An 18950-nucleotide genomic window follows, 5' to 3' on the forward strand; every position below is an offset into this window, starting at 1 on the left:
CCTTGGCTGGACCCCTGCCCCTGTCCAAAGGTCGCTGGCACTGTCCTCTAGGAGATGGGGAGACAGACACAGAGAAAGAGACAGCATGAATTCCCTACCTGGAGTCTGTCTGGAGCCTTAAGTGAAATGAGGGGTATCTAAATGCAAACCTACTTAGAACATCTCCCTGCCTTGGTTTCCTTTCCTCCTTTTACCTTCCTCTATCTTAGTTTTGCTCTTGTTTTGAGGAGCTGGTGAAGACGAGTCATATATTAGCAAGAGAAACTGAATATATGACTCAAGAGTCTTCTGAGGTGGACCACCAGTGCCCAAATTTGATCTTGTGGTATATCTCAAACAGGTTGTAGTCTTCTTTTGCATGGAATTTCTCAGATGCTGCTGTAATTAACCAGAGAAAAGAATAGGTGTTGGGAGTCTACAGGGGCCTCTTTTCAAGGGAGGCAGACTCTGAGACCTAGCAAGGGAAGGCTGGCATTCACTTTTGTTCAGAGGCAGCAGAAAACCAAACAAGATGATGAGTTTGTGACTCAATGGAAAATTATTTTATTTTCTGGTCTTAATAGAAGAGTAAGTGCAGGCTGAGGGAAAAGAAACAAAAGAAACCCAATTTCTTGGTCAAGGGAAGGTGAATAAAAGAAATTCACTGGTAATAGAAAACCCAGGTGGTCAGTCAGGTGACCGCATCTGCAGTGCTTTCCAACACTTTATTCAGGACTCAAATACTTGTGTGTATGAGTTCAAGGAGTTCAGGAAGGTTTCCTGGCACAGTAAATTTAGTGTTGTTTATACTATTTGCAGGCAAATTCCATTTCTGGGAATTGCTCTGCCAGCCTGCATTTTTCCTCTTGAAATGGCATAAGGTGTCACTAAAATTCCCTTTCTCAAAACACCATGCAATAGACTCGCTGGCTCAGAATGGTTGTCCTGTTGTAGGCCTCCCCCTAGGGAAAGCTGCATTTCCGAGGTGGAAAAAGCAATTTTGTGCACACAAAGCAGCCCATAGCAGCACTATGGCATGAAATGATGCTGAGCAGAGGAAACTTTAAAAGCAATACAAGGCCCAGCATCAGCGTCTTATGTAACGATCACACCTGTTTGTTAGGATCAGGGTGCTGTATATCACATTCCCAGCCACCCTCAAGCACACACGTGCTAAGTGGGAGAGGAAAATGAACACGAAAGAGGGTCTGAGAGTGAGAGAGCTCTGTCTCTGCCTCACTGGCCTCCTCTGTTGGGACAACTTTGGTTTGGGGGCTGACCGTGGGTCATGAAGCTCCATCAGTATCAGAAGAGAAGGCGGGGCCATGACAAATGATTCTCCAGCCATGTGGTTGAATTTGGCTTTTCAGGGCTGATGCAGCTATTATATTTCAATTTAAAAAATAAGGGGAAAAGAGGCTCCTTCTAAGAAGAATAACAACTCTGGATTGCTCCTGCCCAAGAGGAGGAGTGTGTCCAGGCTGGAGGAGTGTTTATCCACTGAGTGCTCAGTGCAGGGCAGATCAGGCTCCATCTGTTCCTGGAGGGGGAAAGGAGGGCCCCGTCGGGCACTCATTCACCTGCTGTGATGGCACTAAGGAGGAACTTAAGGGAAAGGTACATTTCCACTGGATAAAGCCAGTGATGTGTCCCCTCCAATGGAGCTGTATGCCATATACCAAAAGAGCACTGGCTTGGCAAGAAAGGGCTCTCTTGCTCAGTGCTTCTGCGTTTGGGCCATTAGGAATGACAGGGTGGGACTGTCAGCCCCAGCTCTTACTCTGGGGAGGGGTGAAGCCCCATCTTGGCCCAGGGGCATATTCAGGGTGACCAGGGCCCCAGTCTTGTCATCCTGTATGATGAGGCCCCACTGGAGTCTGCTTTGCTAGAAGGAGCAGCCCAAGTCTAAGCTGAGGTATATTTACTAATCACCTTAAAGCATCCTGACAAACTGACCTGAACCCCACATCAGCTGCAGAAGCTGCGGCCCCAATGGTCCCTCCTCATGGGAGGTCCTCAGTAAATCCAGACTTTCATAGAAGCTTATTTCAATCTATCAGCCTTTCCCATCTTTACAGAAGTCCCTACCCAGTGGTGGGTAGCCTACTTGGATATGTGTGTTCTGCTCTCTCAGAGGAGTGGCAGGGAAGGCTTGGCCTCTGGCACTTGGCCTTACTGGGCTTGGCACAGCACTGGCCTTGCTGCCTCATGGACCACAGTGTGGGTTGACCTTCAGCCAGGAGGTGCTGGTGTGGCTGTAGCACTGTTACGAATATTTAATTGCTTCCACACTGGTTGGAAAACAGACTCTGTTTTGAATCCCTTAGGTGGCCCCTGCTACTCTACCCACACCTTCAGGGTTTCCCCATGACTGGCATCTAAAGAGCCAATGCCTGGAATAGCATGGGCTCCAGCACTAGGACCAAACTCCACTTACATTGATACCATAGCGATTGTTAAATACTTTTACCTTCACCCTTACCAGAGCACCTTTGTGGACCCTGGGGAACTTCCTGACCTGTCCTAACTCTCAGCACCTACTGTGTGGGTGACAGGCCTCAAGGATGGGGGGCTATACCCCCCAGCACCACCAGTTCTGTTTCTCTGTCTCCCTCATGGTAGGGGCTGCCGGGCTATGGCTTTTCTCGTCCAGACCAGCCCTTGCTGCTGTTGCCTCAGCACCCTGACCCCTTTCGCTTCGGCTTTCTCCTCCCTCCCTGGCATCTGATGTTCCTGACTTAGCCTGTGCTGCCCTGGGGGAAGTAAGCCACAGGGTTATGCATGAGATGCTGCTGCTGCTGCTGCAGTTGCCCTGGTGGCAGTGGTGCTGGCTGAGGCATAAGAGCTGGTGAGGGAGGAGAGTCCTCTCCTATGGTCTCCACTACTCCCCAGTTAAGAGCCAGAAAGTCTTCCAGGCTTCTCAGGGCACTGAGTGTAGACATAGGCCAGCTAGATCCCTCCACAGCTTTTAGAAAAGTGGGAAGGGGCAAGGGGAAGCAAAGCCATCCTCATGTCCCTTCTCCCGCAGTAATAACCCTCCACATTCCTGTTTTCTTTCCCCAGCAAAGAGGCAGAACTATGGCAGTGCCCATCTTGCAAAGGGGAGTAAAGCAATTTGGTGGGTTTGACTGGTGTTCTGATTGTCCTTTACTTCCTCTTCTCTGATAATGCATGGTGTCCTTCCATCTTCCTTTTCCCTCTTCCTCCCCCCCGGGCCGCACTGGCTTCCCAATTCTGTCTTGGTTTTCTCCATGTGAGAGAAGAGCATGCATCGGAGGGGGGAGCAGCCTCTAGCATTTGTCATCTTCTTCCGTGTCACTTAGCAGGTTGTTGACAGCCCCACACATCATGCCTGGCCCAGGCCCCCCGCGCCTCCGCCGCCGATAGTGCCCGTTGGGCATCTGCCAGCTGTGCCGCAGGGGTGGGGCTGAGCCGATGGTGTTGGAACGGCCCAGGCTAGTAGCCACGGCTGCTTCGAAAGTGAGCGTCTCCTCCTCGCCACAGTCTGAGGCGTGGGAGTCTTCGTGCAGGGCCAAGTAGGGTTCGGAGATGTAGCGCTGTGGGGAGGCATGTTGGCTCTGCTGGGGGTGCGGAGAGTTGGAAGACTCGGTCAGGCAAGCATTGTTGCTCTCCAGGGCTTGGGAGGTCAGCAGGGAGCTCTCCTCGCTTCCATCAGCAGGTGGAGAGATGCTGCCCGTGTGTCGAATCAGGGAGCTGTAGGAAAGGAGGGGCCGGGGCTTTGGCGGGACGGGTGGGAGCTGCCGACGACTTCTTCTTGGGGTGCTGGTGTCAGAGACAGAGGGGATGGAGCTCTCACTTAGGGAACCTGTGCCCTGTATAGCAGAAGAGACATGGCATGTTAGATTGGGCTTGGCCTGATGCCTACTTGCAACTCTGTTAAGAGAGTCCTTGGAATCTGAATTTTGTCGGGGAGAGGCCTGAGCTGGAGCTCCCTGTAGTATTCACATCCACTCAGGGAAAAAGGGATTGAAGAGATTAAGGAGTCAAGAACATTTAGACCAGGACATCTCAGACTTTTAATGTGCATACAAACCTCTGGGGATCTGGTTAAACTGCAGATGCAGGCTCAGAAGATCTGGGGCAAGGCCTGAGATTCTGCATTTCTAACAAGTTTCCAGGTGATGCTAGGGGTGGCAGGTCCGTGGAACAAGCACTTGGACTACTAAGGAAGCTCTACATATGTAACAAGGGGCACACTAAAAGAGAGACTTGAAACTTGAGAAAGACAACTCTGTGGAAGGTGAACAAATGCTGGAGTTGCTCCGTCTGGGAAACCCTTATTCCTGCCCATGTCTTCAGTGGTTTGCTGAACTCAGCTTCTGTACCTGATACACTCAGTTTTTGGCTCAGGCCATACTTGCCCTCACCTGTTCCCAAGGGAAACTGAGCCCAGGTTTTGGGAAGTAAACCTCCAGGAGAGCATTTCTTAAGGTATGTGTGACCTACGAACCTCCTGCTCAGAATCCTACAGAGGGGTCTTTTCAAAGGCAGACTCCTGGGTCCTTCAGGCACCAGGAATGTGCAGTGCTAGTAAACTTCATGGGTTAATGCTGTTCTGCACTAAAATTTGAAAACTGTTGTTCTAGAAGGGAAACCTCTCAACTGCTGTGTCTCTAAAGGTCTGCATTAGCAGCCCTGCCTTTTCTCCGCTGATCATTTCTGTTGAGAGGGTCTCCTATTATGGGTCAAAATGCCAAAACTAGAGATACGGCTGAAGTAAGGAGTAAAACAGAGTCGATGAATGTTTTCATACAGCTCTGATAGTTATTCCTTAGGCATCAAGCTGGTGGTTCAGCAAAAGGCATGATCTTGTTGGGACGGCTGGAAGCTAGGTAAATGAGGGTGAACTGCTCTGACTTGTGAATCCTGGGCTGAGAGATGAATCACAATTCTAACAAATACTGAGGATCACAAGATGGTCAAAGGAAACTTTCTGGCTAAAGGACCATCCTCTCCTCCAAAATCTGGCTGAGATATCTGTCAACCTATTTATATCTCTGGATTCTGAAGGCTGGAATGGAATGACCTCTAGACACCATCTTTTTGGGGGAAATCTGGTTTTCTGTGAATTCAGATCATCTCTGAGTACACAAGCATTGAGCAACTAACCTCTATGCACTATAGGTATAGCTTCCTGTGAAATTCCAGTCTTTGAGGGTACTTGAACATGTTTGCTAAATGCTCACGACTTGCATCTAATGATACAGCCCACCCTCCCCTGTCCTTCTGCTATAGACTGGCTTCCTCTCTGTGCTCACCTGTCTGTTGGGCGTCTGTGACCTGCCCTCACTAGGTGACCTGGATTGACGGCGCTCTGGGGACTCCCAGTCAGCCTGGGTCCCTCGCTCTTCTGAATTGCAGCGGGAGACATCAGGAGAGAGAAGATGCTTTCGCTCTTTTGATCGTCCCCGCTCCCTGCCCCCTGAGCGGTGAGTGTCAGACTTGTGGCCTGTGAGAGGTGACAAAAGCACTTGGTTATAACTCTGTCCACTCTGACCAATTATGATGAAGGGACTTCTCTCCAAGTATCACATCACAGCCTGGAGTTGGGCCCTCAGAGGAACCACATATTTGTGTCCCCCCCAAATTCAAATGTTGAGGCCTAACTTGTTCCTGATGGTATGGTATTAGGAGGCAGGGCATGAGGGTGGGGCCTCCGTGATGAGATTAGTGCCCTGATAAGAAGAGACCTGAGAGTGCTTGCTTCCTGTCTCTCTGCTCTCCATCATGTGAGAATAGAAAGAAGACAGGGATCTGCTGGCACCTTGGTCTTGGATTTCCCAGCCTACAGAACCGTGACAAATACATGTTATTGAATCCACCCAGTCTGTGGTAATTTGTTGTAGCAGCCTGAACAAAGATAGGCCCCTAAAAGAATCCTAGCTTCTCCAAGTATGTCAAAAGATGATCTGAAAGGGAAGCAGGGGAGAAAGGCAGGCTAGCAAATTACCTATTTTGTAAGCAGGTAAGTTTGCAAGGTGCCACTAGAGACACATATGTCAAACAATGCAATCTATTCTGTTTCTATTTATGCTACACACAATATAGGATCTTGGTTAACAATATGGCTCAGGAACTCTGTCATAAATATGGCTGCATAACTTTTTGGGGGGAAAGTGGCACCAGCAGAAGGGAATTAAGAAATTTCTATGAACTAAATAATAACACACCTAACATAATGCCATGGTGAGAAGTCCAGGATTGAAATGAAAGGATCCCAGTGCTAGTCCCAGTTCTGCCACTTAATGGCCCTATGACATGGGACAAGTCAATGCTTTTTCAACTTTGATTCCTTTATCCAATAAAATAAAATGGTTGAGCCAGACTAATATATATATATATATATATTTTTTTTTTAAAGGAAAAAGCTTAAAAGAAATTCAGGCCGGGCGCAGTGGCTCACGCCTATAATCCCAGTACTTTGGGAGACCTAGGTGGGCGGATCACGAGGTCAGGAGATCGAGACCATCCTGGCTAACACGGTGAAACCCCATCTCTACTAAAAATACAAAAAATTATCCGGGCACGGTGGCAGGCGCCTGTAGTCCCAGCTATTCAGGAGGCTGAGGCAGGAGAATGGCGTGAACCCGGGAGGCGGAGCTTGCAGTGAGCCGAGATCACGCCACTGCACTCTAGCCTGGGCCGCAGAGCGAACCTCTGTCTCAAAAAAAAAAAAAAAAAAAATTCAAACACAGGAAATAACTCCAGGTAGCACTGTTTGGGTTGAAGTGGAATTGGTGGTTAAAGTTCAGTCCTCACAGTGGGTCTCTAATACAAGCCTAAAAAGCCCCAATGGTCTTGCAGAAGGCTATTTGAAAAGCTCCCTCAAGTCTAATGATTTGTATAGCCCTGCTCCAGAAGGAAGGGATTGCAACAGCCTTTCTGGTGAACACAGAGGAGGGCTTTGGCCTGCTTCAGGATGTAAGTCAGATACAGGAATTCCCTCTGGTAAGGAGCATCCTTCACTTTCTTCAGCCCTTGTCTCTGAATTCTTTTCTGGTTATCTACAGTCCTCGGAGAGTAAGTCCATCAGGGCAGGAGCCCACTGCCTGATGAAAGAGCTGGACACTGAAGACCTCCTCACCTGAATCAGCGTTTAGGCGGTGGGCTGACAGCCGCAAGGAGGAGTGGTAACTCCGGCGACGGGACTTGTAGGTATTTTCACTGCTTCGCTCCATGGAGAATTCCTCCAACCACGAGGAATTTGAACGCTTATCCCGAATAGTGGAAAATGAACGTCTCATGGAGCTAGGGTCTGTCACCACCTGGAAATACAAGCCCCCAGAGAAACACAAGGTATGGATTAACGATTGAAAAGATCTAAAAGGACAGAAGCAGCAAGACTGAGACGTTGAGGAAGGCAAATTGTAACCCCTGGAAATGGTAACTTCCCTTGAATCTCTCTCGCTCAAACCTTAGCTGGTGGAAACTGTTCAAGAAAGCATCCTTACATTATGTTAACATAGTCACTGGAAATGGTCCAGAATCTTTTCTTCTTGTAGCTGAGTGTACCAAGGCAAAGCCATGCGGAATGCAGGCAGGAACTGTGCAAGCTCCCATAGAGCCGTCTACCATGGGGCGCAGCCAGGCTGCAGCAAATACTGTGCTGCTTTGAAACGTGTGAGGGCAATTGTCTAAGAGGCCATCCCATCCACGAAAGAAGCATGGCTTTGCTTTTTTTTTTTTCTTAACGTCCTTGCCAGAGAAGGCCCTGCCCTGCAGCACTAGAGCCTAGGAGAGCTTGCAATTTAACAAGTGCTAAGAATGTATCACTCTCCCTCTGCTGCCATCAATCCCACCTAGCCCCGTTTTAAATTCTGGCATTTTGATTTGCCACAGATATTAAAACAAATGTACAAAAACTTCTTGTCTCTGTCAAAACCTGATGTAAGACAGACAGACAGGAAAAAGAAGCCAGGAAAACAGACAAAGAAATGAGGTGTGGCCTGCACTGGTTAGGACAGACAGTCCTGACACAGACCTGTGTGTGTAAGTAACTGCATATGTGCTGGAGGAGTCAGGAAACAAAAAAAGGATGGAGAAGTACACAGAGAAAATCCTGGAAAATATTTTTTGCATGGCTGGTTGAATCTTGAGAATGTTTAGCCCGTCCACAGTGAAGTATGCAATTTTGTTCACTGGGCTGTTGTGGTTAGGGGGTCATTGAAAACACCGGAGAAGCAGGCTCTATTAGAGAGGGCCCATGAGCCAGGTTTTATTTATAGGGAAGGGGTGCGGGCAAGTCAATGGCTCACCTGCAAATATCAGATATTATTCCATAACCCAGCTAATAGAGCCCGGATGCCACTGCATTAATGTAGGTGGTTGCTTTTTACCTGGGGATCCACAGTCAGACGTGGCATAGAGGATGCCCTCCCAGATCCCGCATGCTCCTGGGTGTCCGAAGGAAGGTAGATGCCATGGTTAGAGGGCTGCACGCTTTTTAATTCACTAACCTCTGGCTCCTGGAAATAAACACACAGCCAAGCTTGTGGGACTTGGTTCCATCTCATTGCTTCTCACGTCCAGTGGACAATTCAGCCTCCTCAAGAATGGCTTTCAAAAGAGAGACTTGCAGCTTTAAGGTCTCAGTTGTATGTATATGTGTGTGTGCACCTATGTGCTATATGTTCCAGACAGGAAGCCGTAGCTGGGATTGAGTGCTGAAGGTCACCTATTTTTCTGGTGTAGATTCCTCTTTTTCATCACTAAGCAATGATTCAGATTTATTGTTTTCTGCAACAAACACTGTTTGGTATAATACTTTTCAGATATGTGAAGTTCGCTTTCTAAGAAGTGATAGCATTGGATTTATTATTTTAATCTGAAGAAGCCTTTTATCAATTAAATAGAAACCAGAATTCTAAGGGAAGTCAACAATTTCTGATGTCAAATACGTCTTCTGAAGCCTTAAGACACATGACTTTAAGAGTTTTCTTCTGATTGAAACCACCCAAAGACGTGGTGGGTGGCTGTCAGGGATGCCCTGAGTGACACAGTCCCATGGAAGGATGATGCAAGCCACTTGCGGAATTTTAAATGTCCAAGTAACCATGTTGTAAAAGGTGAAATTTAATAACATTTAATTTAGCTGAATATATCCATATATTAGCATGTCAACATGTAATCAATATAAAAATTAGTTTATATTTTACTTGGACTAGCCACATGTGGCTAAGAGCTATTGTTTTGGACTGTGCCAGCCTACAGTGTTATTAGGTTGGACTGGAAATCTCTAAGGTCCTGTCATTCTTGTTTGGCAGTCGTGCCTGCGCTATACAGATAGCTAGTATCATTGCATAAAGAGCTGTATGAGAGATGTTTACGTGGGCTACCCAACAAAAAGACCTAAGAACATCTTGGGCAGATGGAGATCGTACCAGAAAAAGCTATTTTATATTTAGGAAATGACACCCTAAAAACATGTAGGGCATTGCCCAAAGGAAAGAGTGTCTGGGACCCCCACCTTAGCCTATGTGACCATTTTTGGCTGAGTGGTTTCTGGTGTGTATGGCAGGGGTACTTTCCCAAGACCTGTGCTATGGTGCACTTGAGGGAGTTATAGTGTTTGTAGTACATGCTTTGTATAGCACACAGTTCTGACTCCAAACAGACGTGGTAACAACACTGCAGTCTACAGGTATCAGAGGTGGTGTGAGACACACACTCCATATGCACACACACAATCATGGCCATGCCTGGGGACATGGAGCAGCAGCCCCAAGGGATGGGCAGAAGTACACAGTGTTCAGTGTGTAGCACAGGCTGACACCTGAATTGAATTACAGACACCAGTACTGACAATGAGATGAACACATATCCAAAAAGTCCTGGCACTACGGCTCAGCCCTGCGGAACCCGCAGAAATGATGTCATAAAGTCTCCCTGTGAAAGAAAGGACACATTATTGCGATTTTTTTCCCACTAGACACATCACCAGGCAGGCAAAATGCTGCGAGGCCTTTTTAAGAATCAAACTATCTATACCAATTATTCCACAGGTCTTGGTGCTAAGTTCCTCAGAGGGGAGGGCAGAGAATGACTCTACGAGTTCCTACCCGCCTCATCAAGAACACCCTCAGGAAGTCAATTGCTCAGCCCTGGGGGCATCTGGACTGTCTCCCCCCCCACACAACCATGCACGATTCTCTGTCTCAGCACTCGCAGGAGATAGATAGAAGCACGCATTTGTTTGAGCTACTGAGTGTTTTTCGCCCTTTGTGGGGGTGCCCATTCCATCACACATCATTCAGGGTGGCTCTGAGGTACACAGTAGCAGCGGGGAGGGATCAGGAGAGAAATCAAGGGGAGAGAAGAGCCACAGATGAATCAGAATTTAAATGATATGGAACTCACTTAGTACAAGCTGTCTGTACAGACTTTTGCAATGGTTGGGTTTTGTCTTTTCAGTCCAATGACTGCTTGGGCTTCAATTCTAAGCTAAGGTTGGGGACCTTGAGCTCATGGCTCCTGAACCAGGAATAATGGTAAAGTCAATGATGTTTAGGAACCATATTTTAGCTAAGCCAAAACTATAATCTCTCTTCTTTAAGCTTTCACTTGACTCAATAGGTCTCTCAGGAATTGCTTTTTTGTTTGTTTTTGAGACGGAGTCTTGCTTTTTCACCCAGGCTGGAGTGCAGCGGCATGATCTCGGCTCATGGCAAGCTCCGCCTCCCGGGTTCATGCCATTCTCCTGCCTCAGCCTCCTGAGTAGCTGGAACCACAGGTGCCTGCCACCAAGCCCGGCTAATTTTTTTTTGTATTTTTAGTAGAGACGGGGTTTCACCGTGTTACGCAGGATGGTCTCGATCTCCTGACCTTGTGATCTACCCGCCTTGGCCTCCCAAAGTGCTGGGATTACAGGCGTGAGCCACTGCGCCCGGCCAGGAATTTCACCATTTATGCTAACAAACTCATTTTGGGGTCAGGGAAGTGACTTTAGTGGCCTGTTAGAATGTCTTTGAATTGTGACCAAAAGGGACAATGTGCCTGAACCCACACAGAGCAGAGGTAGGACAGTCTTCTGTGCCTCCTGGCAGGCAGCTCGTCACTGTGGCACATGGTGCTGCTAGGTTCTAGAGGAGGTGGGCATCACTAAGGAATGGCATGGGGCATTTGTGTGTCCCACAAGCAGTACCTAACTACACTAAGAGGCAGGGTTGGTGTCACTCATTCTCTGGTGATGCATCTTCAAGCTCTCCATCAAAGGCAAGATTTTATATGTGACTTCCGGTCTTACACTTGATACTTGGGCATAAACTAAGAGGGCTTGGCCTAGAGCAATTTAAGTTCCTGCTGCAGGGAAGGGACCTCTGGGACTGTAAAACCTGAAGAGGGAACATTGTCAGAGCACATGAGAAACTGGGCTAGAAAAGGGCTAAGGCAGGACACCTCCAGGGCAACTGGCTAAACTACCGGAATGGATTTTCCTGATAGACCATGACTATGTATTAAAATTAGTGAGAGGGATCAGGAAACCACGGAAGTATTTTCGAGGTCATATAACTCATGCATTCACCAGAGACTGCTGTTCCTGGAACTGTCCATCATCGGCGGAGTCCATACAAGCCAACTGGAATATCTCCTGGGGAGAGAGTGGACTCATAGAAGGGTATCCACTCCGGCCACTCCTGAAAAGCAATGTCAAATCCAGAGGTAATGAGGGACAGTCATGCCACTAGCAATTCCCACCCCAGCAGGGCAACACCCTTTAGCCTTGAGTGGCTTTTGTAAACCTACTAACTTACATGTGGCTAGTCCTGAAATAAAAAAAAAAAAAAGCACTGGAAAAGACAGAAACTGGTGTTTTCAACCTGCATCCTGCCTTTGGAACCATTCATTATTCTGCCAGGGGCTAGCATGTCTACGACAAATGACATCATTTGTCACATTCAGCCATACGGAAGACCAGCGCTAGATTGTAAACCTGTTTCTGCTCAGTTTCCCCATTTGGTGGAAAAACACCCTAGTTTACACAGTGAACAGTTTGTTTAAATATTAAGCAGCCATGGACTTTTTAAACATTTTCCCCACTCACAGTAAGAATATGGTCTTATTTTGCCAACATCCCTGGCCAAACTAAACAATTCAGTCCAATTCCATTGCCATTTGTTGAAGGACTACTTTGTACCATACATTAAGTCTGTTGGTTCATGAACTGAGAAGGATTTCAGAGGTGGTGGTAAGGAGATGAAAACCTCTTGGTTGATGGCAATGTAGGAAGAGGTTTAAATGGTGGTGAGAAAAGAGGATGCAGACAAAGTCTGCCCAGTTGTTTAGAGGCCTCCAAGGGAAAAGAATGCAGAACTGGCACAGTAGGCTTGTTATTAAACCACTGTCTAGTACTTCCAGACACTCTTAACCTGACAGGATCCACTGGGCTGGTTAGGAGAGAAAGAAGCAGCCGAGCTTTCTGGAGAATGTGGTGCCTGTTGCCAAATTATTGGCTGACTGCCACCAGTATGGTAATAGCTACCATCTGACCTGCTCAAGAATGCAGAGTGAACTTCTAGATTATGGGAGGAAGGACTGGGGTCAGTGGCTGGGCAGCAGCTCTCTTGGTGGTAGAGTTAGGAGGGAGAGATGGGACACCATCTCTTTAAGTCTACTGCTGATGACTCTGCATCCAATGGAAAACTCAAGGCATGAGCAAGGATTGCCAATTACTTAAAAACAATCCATAGGAATGTTTTTCTAGATTACAGGGGAAGATATGAAGAGCAGAGAATCACCTAATCTGTCCCCTTGCTTCCAGTGAGAGCTTTTGCTGAGTTTTCACAGCTGCTACAGAGTTTTTATGATATTTAAATGACCTGCCTAAATGTCAGTCATCTTCCCCACTTGTGGCATCTCCTGAGAACCACTGGGAACAAGATTGAGCACAGCTAGTATAAGAATGAGTTCTCGGCTTTGCACTGTTTCACACCTGTACTCCCAGCACTTTGGAAGGCTGAACCGGGAAGATAGCTTGAGCTCAGGAATCCGAGACCAACCTGGGCAACAAAGCAAGACCTGTCTCTACAAAAAAATTAGCCAGCAGTGATAGCACGTGCCTGGGGTGGTCCCAGCTGCACAGGAGGCTGAGGCAGGAGGTTCACTTGAGCCTAGAAAGTCGGGGCTGAAGTGAGCCGTTTGTGCCACTGTACTCCAGCCTGGGCAACATAGTGAGATCATGTCTCAGAAAGAAAGAAATGGGTTCCTTTTTGTCCTACAGAGAGTAAATAATTATAGAATCCTCAATAGAGGGAGAGGACCCTTGGAATCACTTAATAATCTCACAGAGTTAAATAACTGGAACCCAGAGTGATCTCCTACTTTGAAAACCTTGTCAAGCTGGGGCATAAAGTCCAGAATTCTGAACACAGCCTCCCTCATGATCTGGTCCCTACCTCACTAGCCTCCTCTTGTACCACTTTCCCCTTTGCTCCCTGAACTCCAGACATGGTGGCCCTTTTTAGTTCATTGGATAGGCTAGGCTTGTTTCTGCCTCGAGATTTTAATAGAGGCCACTCTAAGAGTGCAGAACACTTCTCTCCAGCTCCCCTACCGCTCTGTAAACTCTTTCTAGCACTTATCAGAACTGTAATTAAATCACTGAAAATGCAACTTTTCTTCTTTCCAATAATCCTCTGTTTAATGTCTGGTTTTCCATCATATTTGAGGGAGCAACCCTATCTGTTATGTCTACCACTATACCCCTAGATCAACCTCTACTGAACAATGCATGGCTCTAGAAACACAGATGGTTCTGAGGAACCAGCCTGCTGTTCCACCAGTGTCCCCATGTCAGGAAATGTACCAACATGCACCCAAAGGCTTCACCCAGAATCCTTTGCTTCCTCCTTCCCCTTTAGTCCAAGTAGCAAATCAATCACCAAATCCTATCCAGTCTTATCTACCAAATATCTCACATCTGACCATCTGTCTCCATCTCTATCCTGCTAGTCCAAGCTACTATCACTGATAATTTACACAACTGCAGTAACCTACAAAATGGTGTTCCTGCCTCTAGAAATGCTTCCCTCCAATCCATTTAGCCTATACCGAATTCAAGAAAGCACACATCTGAGCACATGATTCTGACGCATAAAACCCTATTATCCTAAGACAAAATCCAACTTCTTTATCCTGCTTATAATGCCCCCAAAGTACTAGCCCCTGTGTATCTCTCCAAATCCATAACTTAACACATCCCCTGAGCTCTCCAAGCTCCAACCATCGTGACAGTTTTTAGGTTCCTTAAACTTACCATACTTTCTCTTACCACTCTTGAAGAGCTTGTCTTCAAGTCTCACTCAAATGTTACTTCCTCAGGAAGACCTCTCTAAACCCTCAAACTGAGTGAGCTGTTTCCATGACATCACAACAGCCCACCCTTCAGCATTGTTTGCCTGTATTGCTCTTGTAATTTCTTCTTCCAGATTTGTCTCCATGGGTATGTGTTCTCTGCCGTAGCCCCAGTGCCTAAGTCAGCTCTGGGGACATATTGGCTCTTAATAAATATTGGTAAAAATCAATGAGTAAATGGATCAATAAATATATGGGAGAAAAGCCAGAGTGATCCTATGGTGGTGGGTTAATTTGTAAAGCAAATTGTTGTAGATAAACAGAGATTGCAATTTAGGGGGTGGTGTCCCCCATTTCTAAGCCAAGGACTGGCAAAACAAAAACAAAAACAACTCAAGCCTGTAATCCCAGCACTTTGGGAGGCCGAGGCAGGTGGATCATGAGGTCAGGAGATCGAGACCATCCTGGCTAACACGGTGAAACCCCGTCTCTACTAAAAATTAGCTAGGCATGGTGGCAGGTGCCTGTAGTCCCAGCTACTCGGGGGGCTGAGGCAGGAGAATGGCATGAACTCGGGAGGCGGAGCTTGCAGTGAGCCGAGATCGCGCCACTGCACTCCAGCCTGGGCAACAGAGCAAGACTCCATCTCAAAAAACAAAACAAAACAAAAACAAACCAAAAAAAAACAGCGTAAATCCTTCCAGTGAAGACGTCCCACTCTTCCAATCATACTTCTTTCCCTCCCTCCCTCCTACACAAGCAGAAGATAAACACTGACTTGTTTTCTGTGGACAGGAGAATTCACACCCTGCACTTCATCACATCAAATTATTGAAAAAAAAAGAAATGACCTTGGTCATGACTCTCGTCCTTTTCTTCTCTTCCAAAGAAGTTGGACTTTGATCTCTGAAAACAATGCTTTTCAAAAACAGTCCAGCCCCACAGGCAGAAAGAAATCAATGATCTGAGCAATTCCAAATGACTCCGACAGAGGTCTCATTCCCAAGCCCTGAGTATCACTCTCTTAGTAATTAAGATAAGCGATTTGGTGATTCCTGGTTTTGTAAGAACTGGGACTTTGTTAAACCCAATCACAAAAGCTCATTTACATTGAGTAGAAAGATTTGTGTTCTTTAGGTATGCACTAAATGATTGCTGATGATTGAAATATAATGGTGTGAGATACATATGCTATAGTAGATTAATTGGGGTAAAGGCTTATCACTCAGAAGGATGGGAAAATTCCTTAATTTGTGTTTTATTTTCACTCCTATTATAGAAAAAGTAAGTTCCCTTTCTGAATAAGGTCCTTTTTGTTCATTAAAGGAAACATGGTATAGTGAAAACACTCTGGGGTCAGAAATAAGGAACTTAAATTCCAGTTCCACATTCTACTAGCCATGACTTTAGGCAACGTAGTTAACTTCAGTTAGTCTCCAGTTTCTTCATGTGTAATGTGGTGATATTAATATATACCTCCAGGGTATAGTAGGCTGCTAGAGTGGGAATCAAGTGAGATTCTGCAAATAGCGTCTCTAGAAGTGTCAACCTCAGGGAAAGCAGTAACTGCTGGTTCTATTCCCCTCTTACACTCAGCCAGCATGGCACCTGTGAGGGAGGCTCTATCTTCCAGCAGGACACTAGATCCACGGGGAAGCGATAACCAAGAATTAGAGAGGAGATTATTTTTCTTCACAACAGAACTACAACTAAGACCCAAGTATATTAAAAGACAAGTCAAATTCCCTTCTTCTATTGTTCATTCACAGTGATCGCCAACACTGACCACAGTGCTAAGTATGCTTAGTCTGCTTTTCTCTTACTCCTGCTGAAAATCATTTTAAGATATTCAACTTCAGAAAAAGGATCACTCAAGCTCAGAGTATTCATTCTTGGGCCCTTCTGAGCAGTGAGTTTTGGGGTCTGCACAACAATATGGGTGACAGATTGCAAGCAGCCATGCCAGGGATGTTTTGGTGCTACTCACAGGCCTGAAACGGGGTCCTGCTGGAGGTAAGGCAGGGCTTTGGCATTAGCAATGATCTCCTGAGGCAGAGATGAAGGCTCCATGCGCTGGAACATGGGGGCATTTTTCTGGGTAAAAAGAGGGAAGAAGAAGAAAAGAATTCCAATGACTACGGAGTTTGCTGTGGGGAAAATAAAATTAACATGGATAATACAGGCACATAACTTATCCCTTGTTTGACCATTTTAACCTTCGATCGACTGGGTTTCTAATTCCATGTCACTAGAAAGTTCTTGGGCCCTGCACCCATTACTGCTGCTTCTAAGTCCTTGCCGGGCACTATGCCCCAGGGATGCACAGGCCTGTCCCCTCCTGCAACTCCTCGTGGCCCACCCACTTGGCATTGACTTTCACCTGTTCCTCCAGCTGCTGCCTCTGCTTCTTCACCTTACTCTGCTTATAGTAGTCCATGATCATCATTGCTGCATAGATTTTGCCCACAGTCAGGTCAGAGGCTAGAAACACAAATGTGGCATGTTGGTGAAGAGGGAGAAGATAATGGGAGAGAGTGAGGAACCTCTAAGCTTTGTTACCCACTCTCTGGAACAGGTCTGCGCTATAAGTCACCCATTCATCCAATGTATATTGAGGGCCCCCATGGTGCCATGATCTGAGGATGCAGAGTGCATAGGTCCCCTGATCTGTCCTCAGGGGGCTTGCATACCCACCTAGTGATGGTGATGATACTGAGGATAAGCAGTACATGAGTAAGCATCACGCCTACCATTCTAAATCTCTATAGCTAAGTGACAACATCCTTTCTCCCATGAGGGTTTGCTGAGCAGTATTATATGGAGGGAGAGAGCTATACACCCAGGAAGTCTCATCCACAACCACAGTGACCTATCTTAAAGAACATGTTTTATCCTTAAGTCCCTTTTGTCTTTATTAATTGAAAAAGGCAAACTTTCCTTATCTCTTTGATCACTCTCGGTTCCCCCAAAAGATGTAGTCTTCACATGCTGGGCCCACAGTGACAAGGATACCCAGGAGAAGACCCAAACCTTTGGGCATGGGCACAAGCAGATCCAGCATCTTCTGGGATAGGTGAGGCCAGATGGCTAGGGTCTCCTTTTGTAGCTCTGAGTCTAGCTGCTGCCTGTCTGCACCACCTAGAATAAGATAAATTACTAATAAATAGAATAGACCCAGAAATAACCAGGACTGAGGGAGGAGGTGGAGTAGGAGCTGAATCAGCAGGACACCTCACATTTTAAGAGGAAATCTTGGCACTGAGTGACAGTGGATCTTGCAATACCAGGTCTTTCTGCTGAAGAAGCAGAACACATTTTGTCCCTTTTTCAGTGACTCAGGGATATCCTGCCAAGAGATCTGAGGCCCTCAGACTAAGAGCAACTTCCTCATTCATTCTAAAAGCCTCCCAGGTGCTCAATACATCAGAGGAGAAAATAAAAATAGCCGCAAGTACGTTCCTCTGCCTTCTTATCCATACATCAATCCTTCCAGCAACCCTAACTCCACAGTCTGAGTGACCTGATTTTAAAAAAGATTTAGATTGCACAAGAGCAGAAAGGCTAAAGGTCCACCTGGAAGTAGTAGTAAGCCTTTTCTCTCCTAAATCAATGATTAGAAATCAAGAGGAATAAAACACTACCGTGGCCTCTATGACAGCACCTTCTGCCACAGAAGCCTCTCAAGACTTCAGAGAAAATAAACCATATACAGAAAAAGAGGAAAAAAGTAACCTTTGGTCAATAAATATTTCTAGACTACCTATTGTGAGCCAGACACTGAAGATGATATACTTTTAAAGCTGAAAGAAGCCCTAGAGATTATCAAACCATTCATTGTACCAGAAGGAAAGGGCAATTATTAGTTATTGAGTCAGATACTTGATGTTCAGATGACTGCATTGTTATGTCCTTAGCTGGATAGATGACAGTTCAAATATCTCCATCCTGTGCCACCTGCATGAGTTGTTCCAGAATTCCTCCTTCCCACCTCCCTTCCTAAGCTTACCTTTGGCAATTTTAATGTCCAGAGCTGTCCGGATCAGAGCCATAAGTGTGGAGGTGAAGTGGACCGTCATGTCCTCAGCTACTGGCATGTTCATCAGGACCAACCTCTGTGTGAAAGAGAAAAAAGAAACAGCAGGCAAAAAAAAAAAAAAAAAAAAAAATTGAAAGACATCTCAGTGAGAAAGGAAGAAAAGGGCAGAGGTCAAATGCACAGACAAAAAAGAAGGGCAAGGATCCCTATCCCCTGCCCCAGTCCTTCTCTCCCTGCTTCTCACTTAAGGCTCCTTTGCTGCTGTTTTTTGTTGTTGTTGTTGTAGTTTGTTTTTTCTCCACCAAGGGAATGATGCCAAATTCCAAAGGGAAGGGGCTTCCCTAATCATTCTGTAAGGCCCCCCCATGGAGTCCTAAGAATGTCTTTGATAGGGATGGGAAGTGATTTCTAAAAGAAGTGGCTCAAGGAAAGGAGTCAGCTCTGGGAGGTGGCTCCATTCCCTGTTCAAGGCTGCTCCATATTTCCACTTGTCCCATGAATACCCCCTGAAACTCATATGGAAATACAGTGAGAAATGAGATTTTGCTTTGCTTATCTAACTTGAAAGATGCATCCTGGTGCCCCCTTTTTGAGTCTTTAATAGATGAAATTTGACTGAACATGC

General features: G+C 46.3%; 1 protein-coding gene across 1 annotated transcript in view; it reads right to left on the reverse strand.

Moving 5' to 3' along the window:
- Window positions 1-527: 527 nt before the first annotated feature.
- Window positions 528-18950, reverse strand: part of LOC129044592 (voltage-dependent R-type calcium channel subunit alpha-1E) — a 334968-nt gene continuing 316545 nt past the window's right edge. Inside the window, exons 39-47 of the mRNA XM_063648347.1 lie at window positions 18296-18401; window positions 17320-17427; window positions 16670-16770; window positions 16277-16383; window positions 11522-11633; window positions 8337-8465; window positions 7085-7265; window positions 5259-5449; window positions 528-3812 (exon numbers count right to left, since the gene is read on the reverse strand). Coding sequence (XP_063504417.1) covers window positions 3270-3812; window positions 5259-5449; window positions 7085-7265; window positions 8337-8465; window positions 11522-11633; window positions 16277-16383; window positions 16670-16770; window positions 17320-17427; window positions 18296-18401 — 1578 coding nt within the window. The 3' untranslated portion in view covers window positions 528-3269. The remainder of the gene's footprint in view (window positions 3813-5258; window positions 5450-7084; window positions 7266-8336; window positions 8466-11521; window positions 11634-16276; window positions 16384-16669; window positions 16771-17319; window positions 17428-18295; window positions 18402-18950) is intronic.

This window comes from Pongo pygmaeus, chromosome 1 (genome assembly GCF_028885625.2).
Source record: "Pongo pygmaeus isolate AG05252 chromosome 1, NHGRI_mPonPyg2-v2.0_pri, whole genome shotgun sequence".
Classification (NCBI taxonomy): domain Eukaryota; kingdom Metazoa; phylum Chordata; class Mammalia; order Primates; family Hominidae; genus Pongo; species Pongo pygmaeus.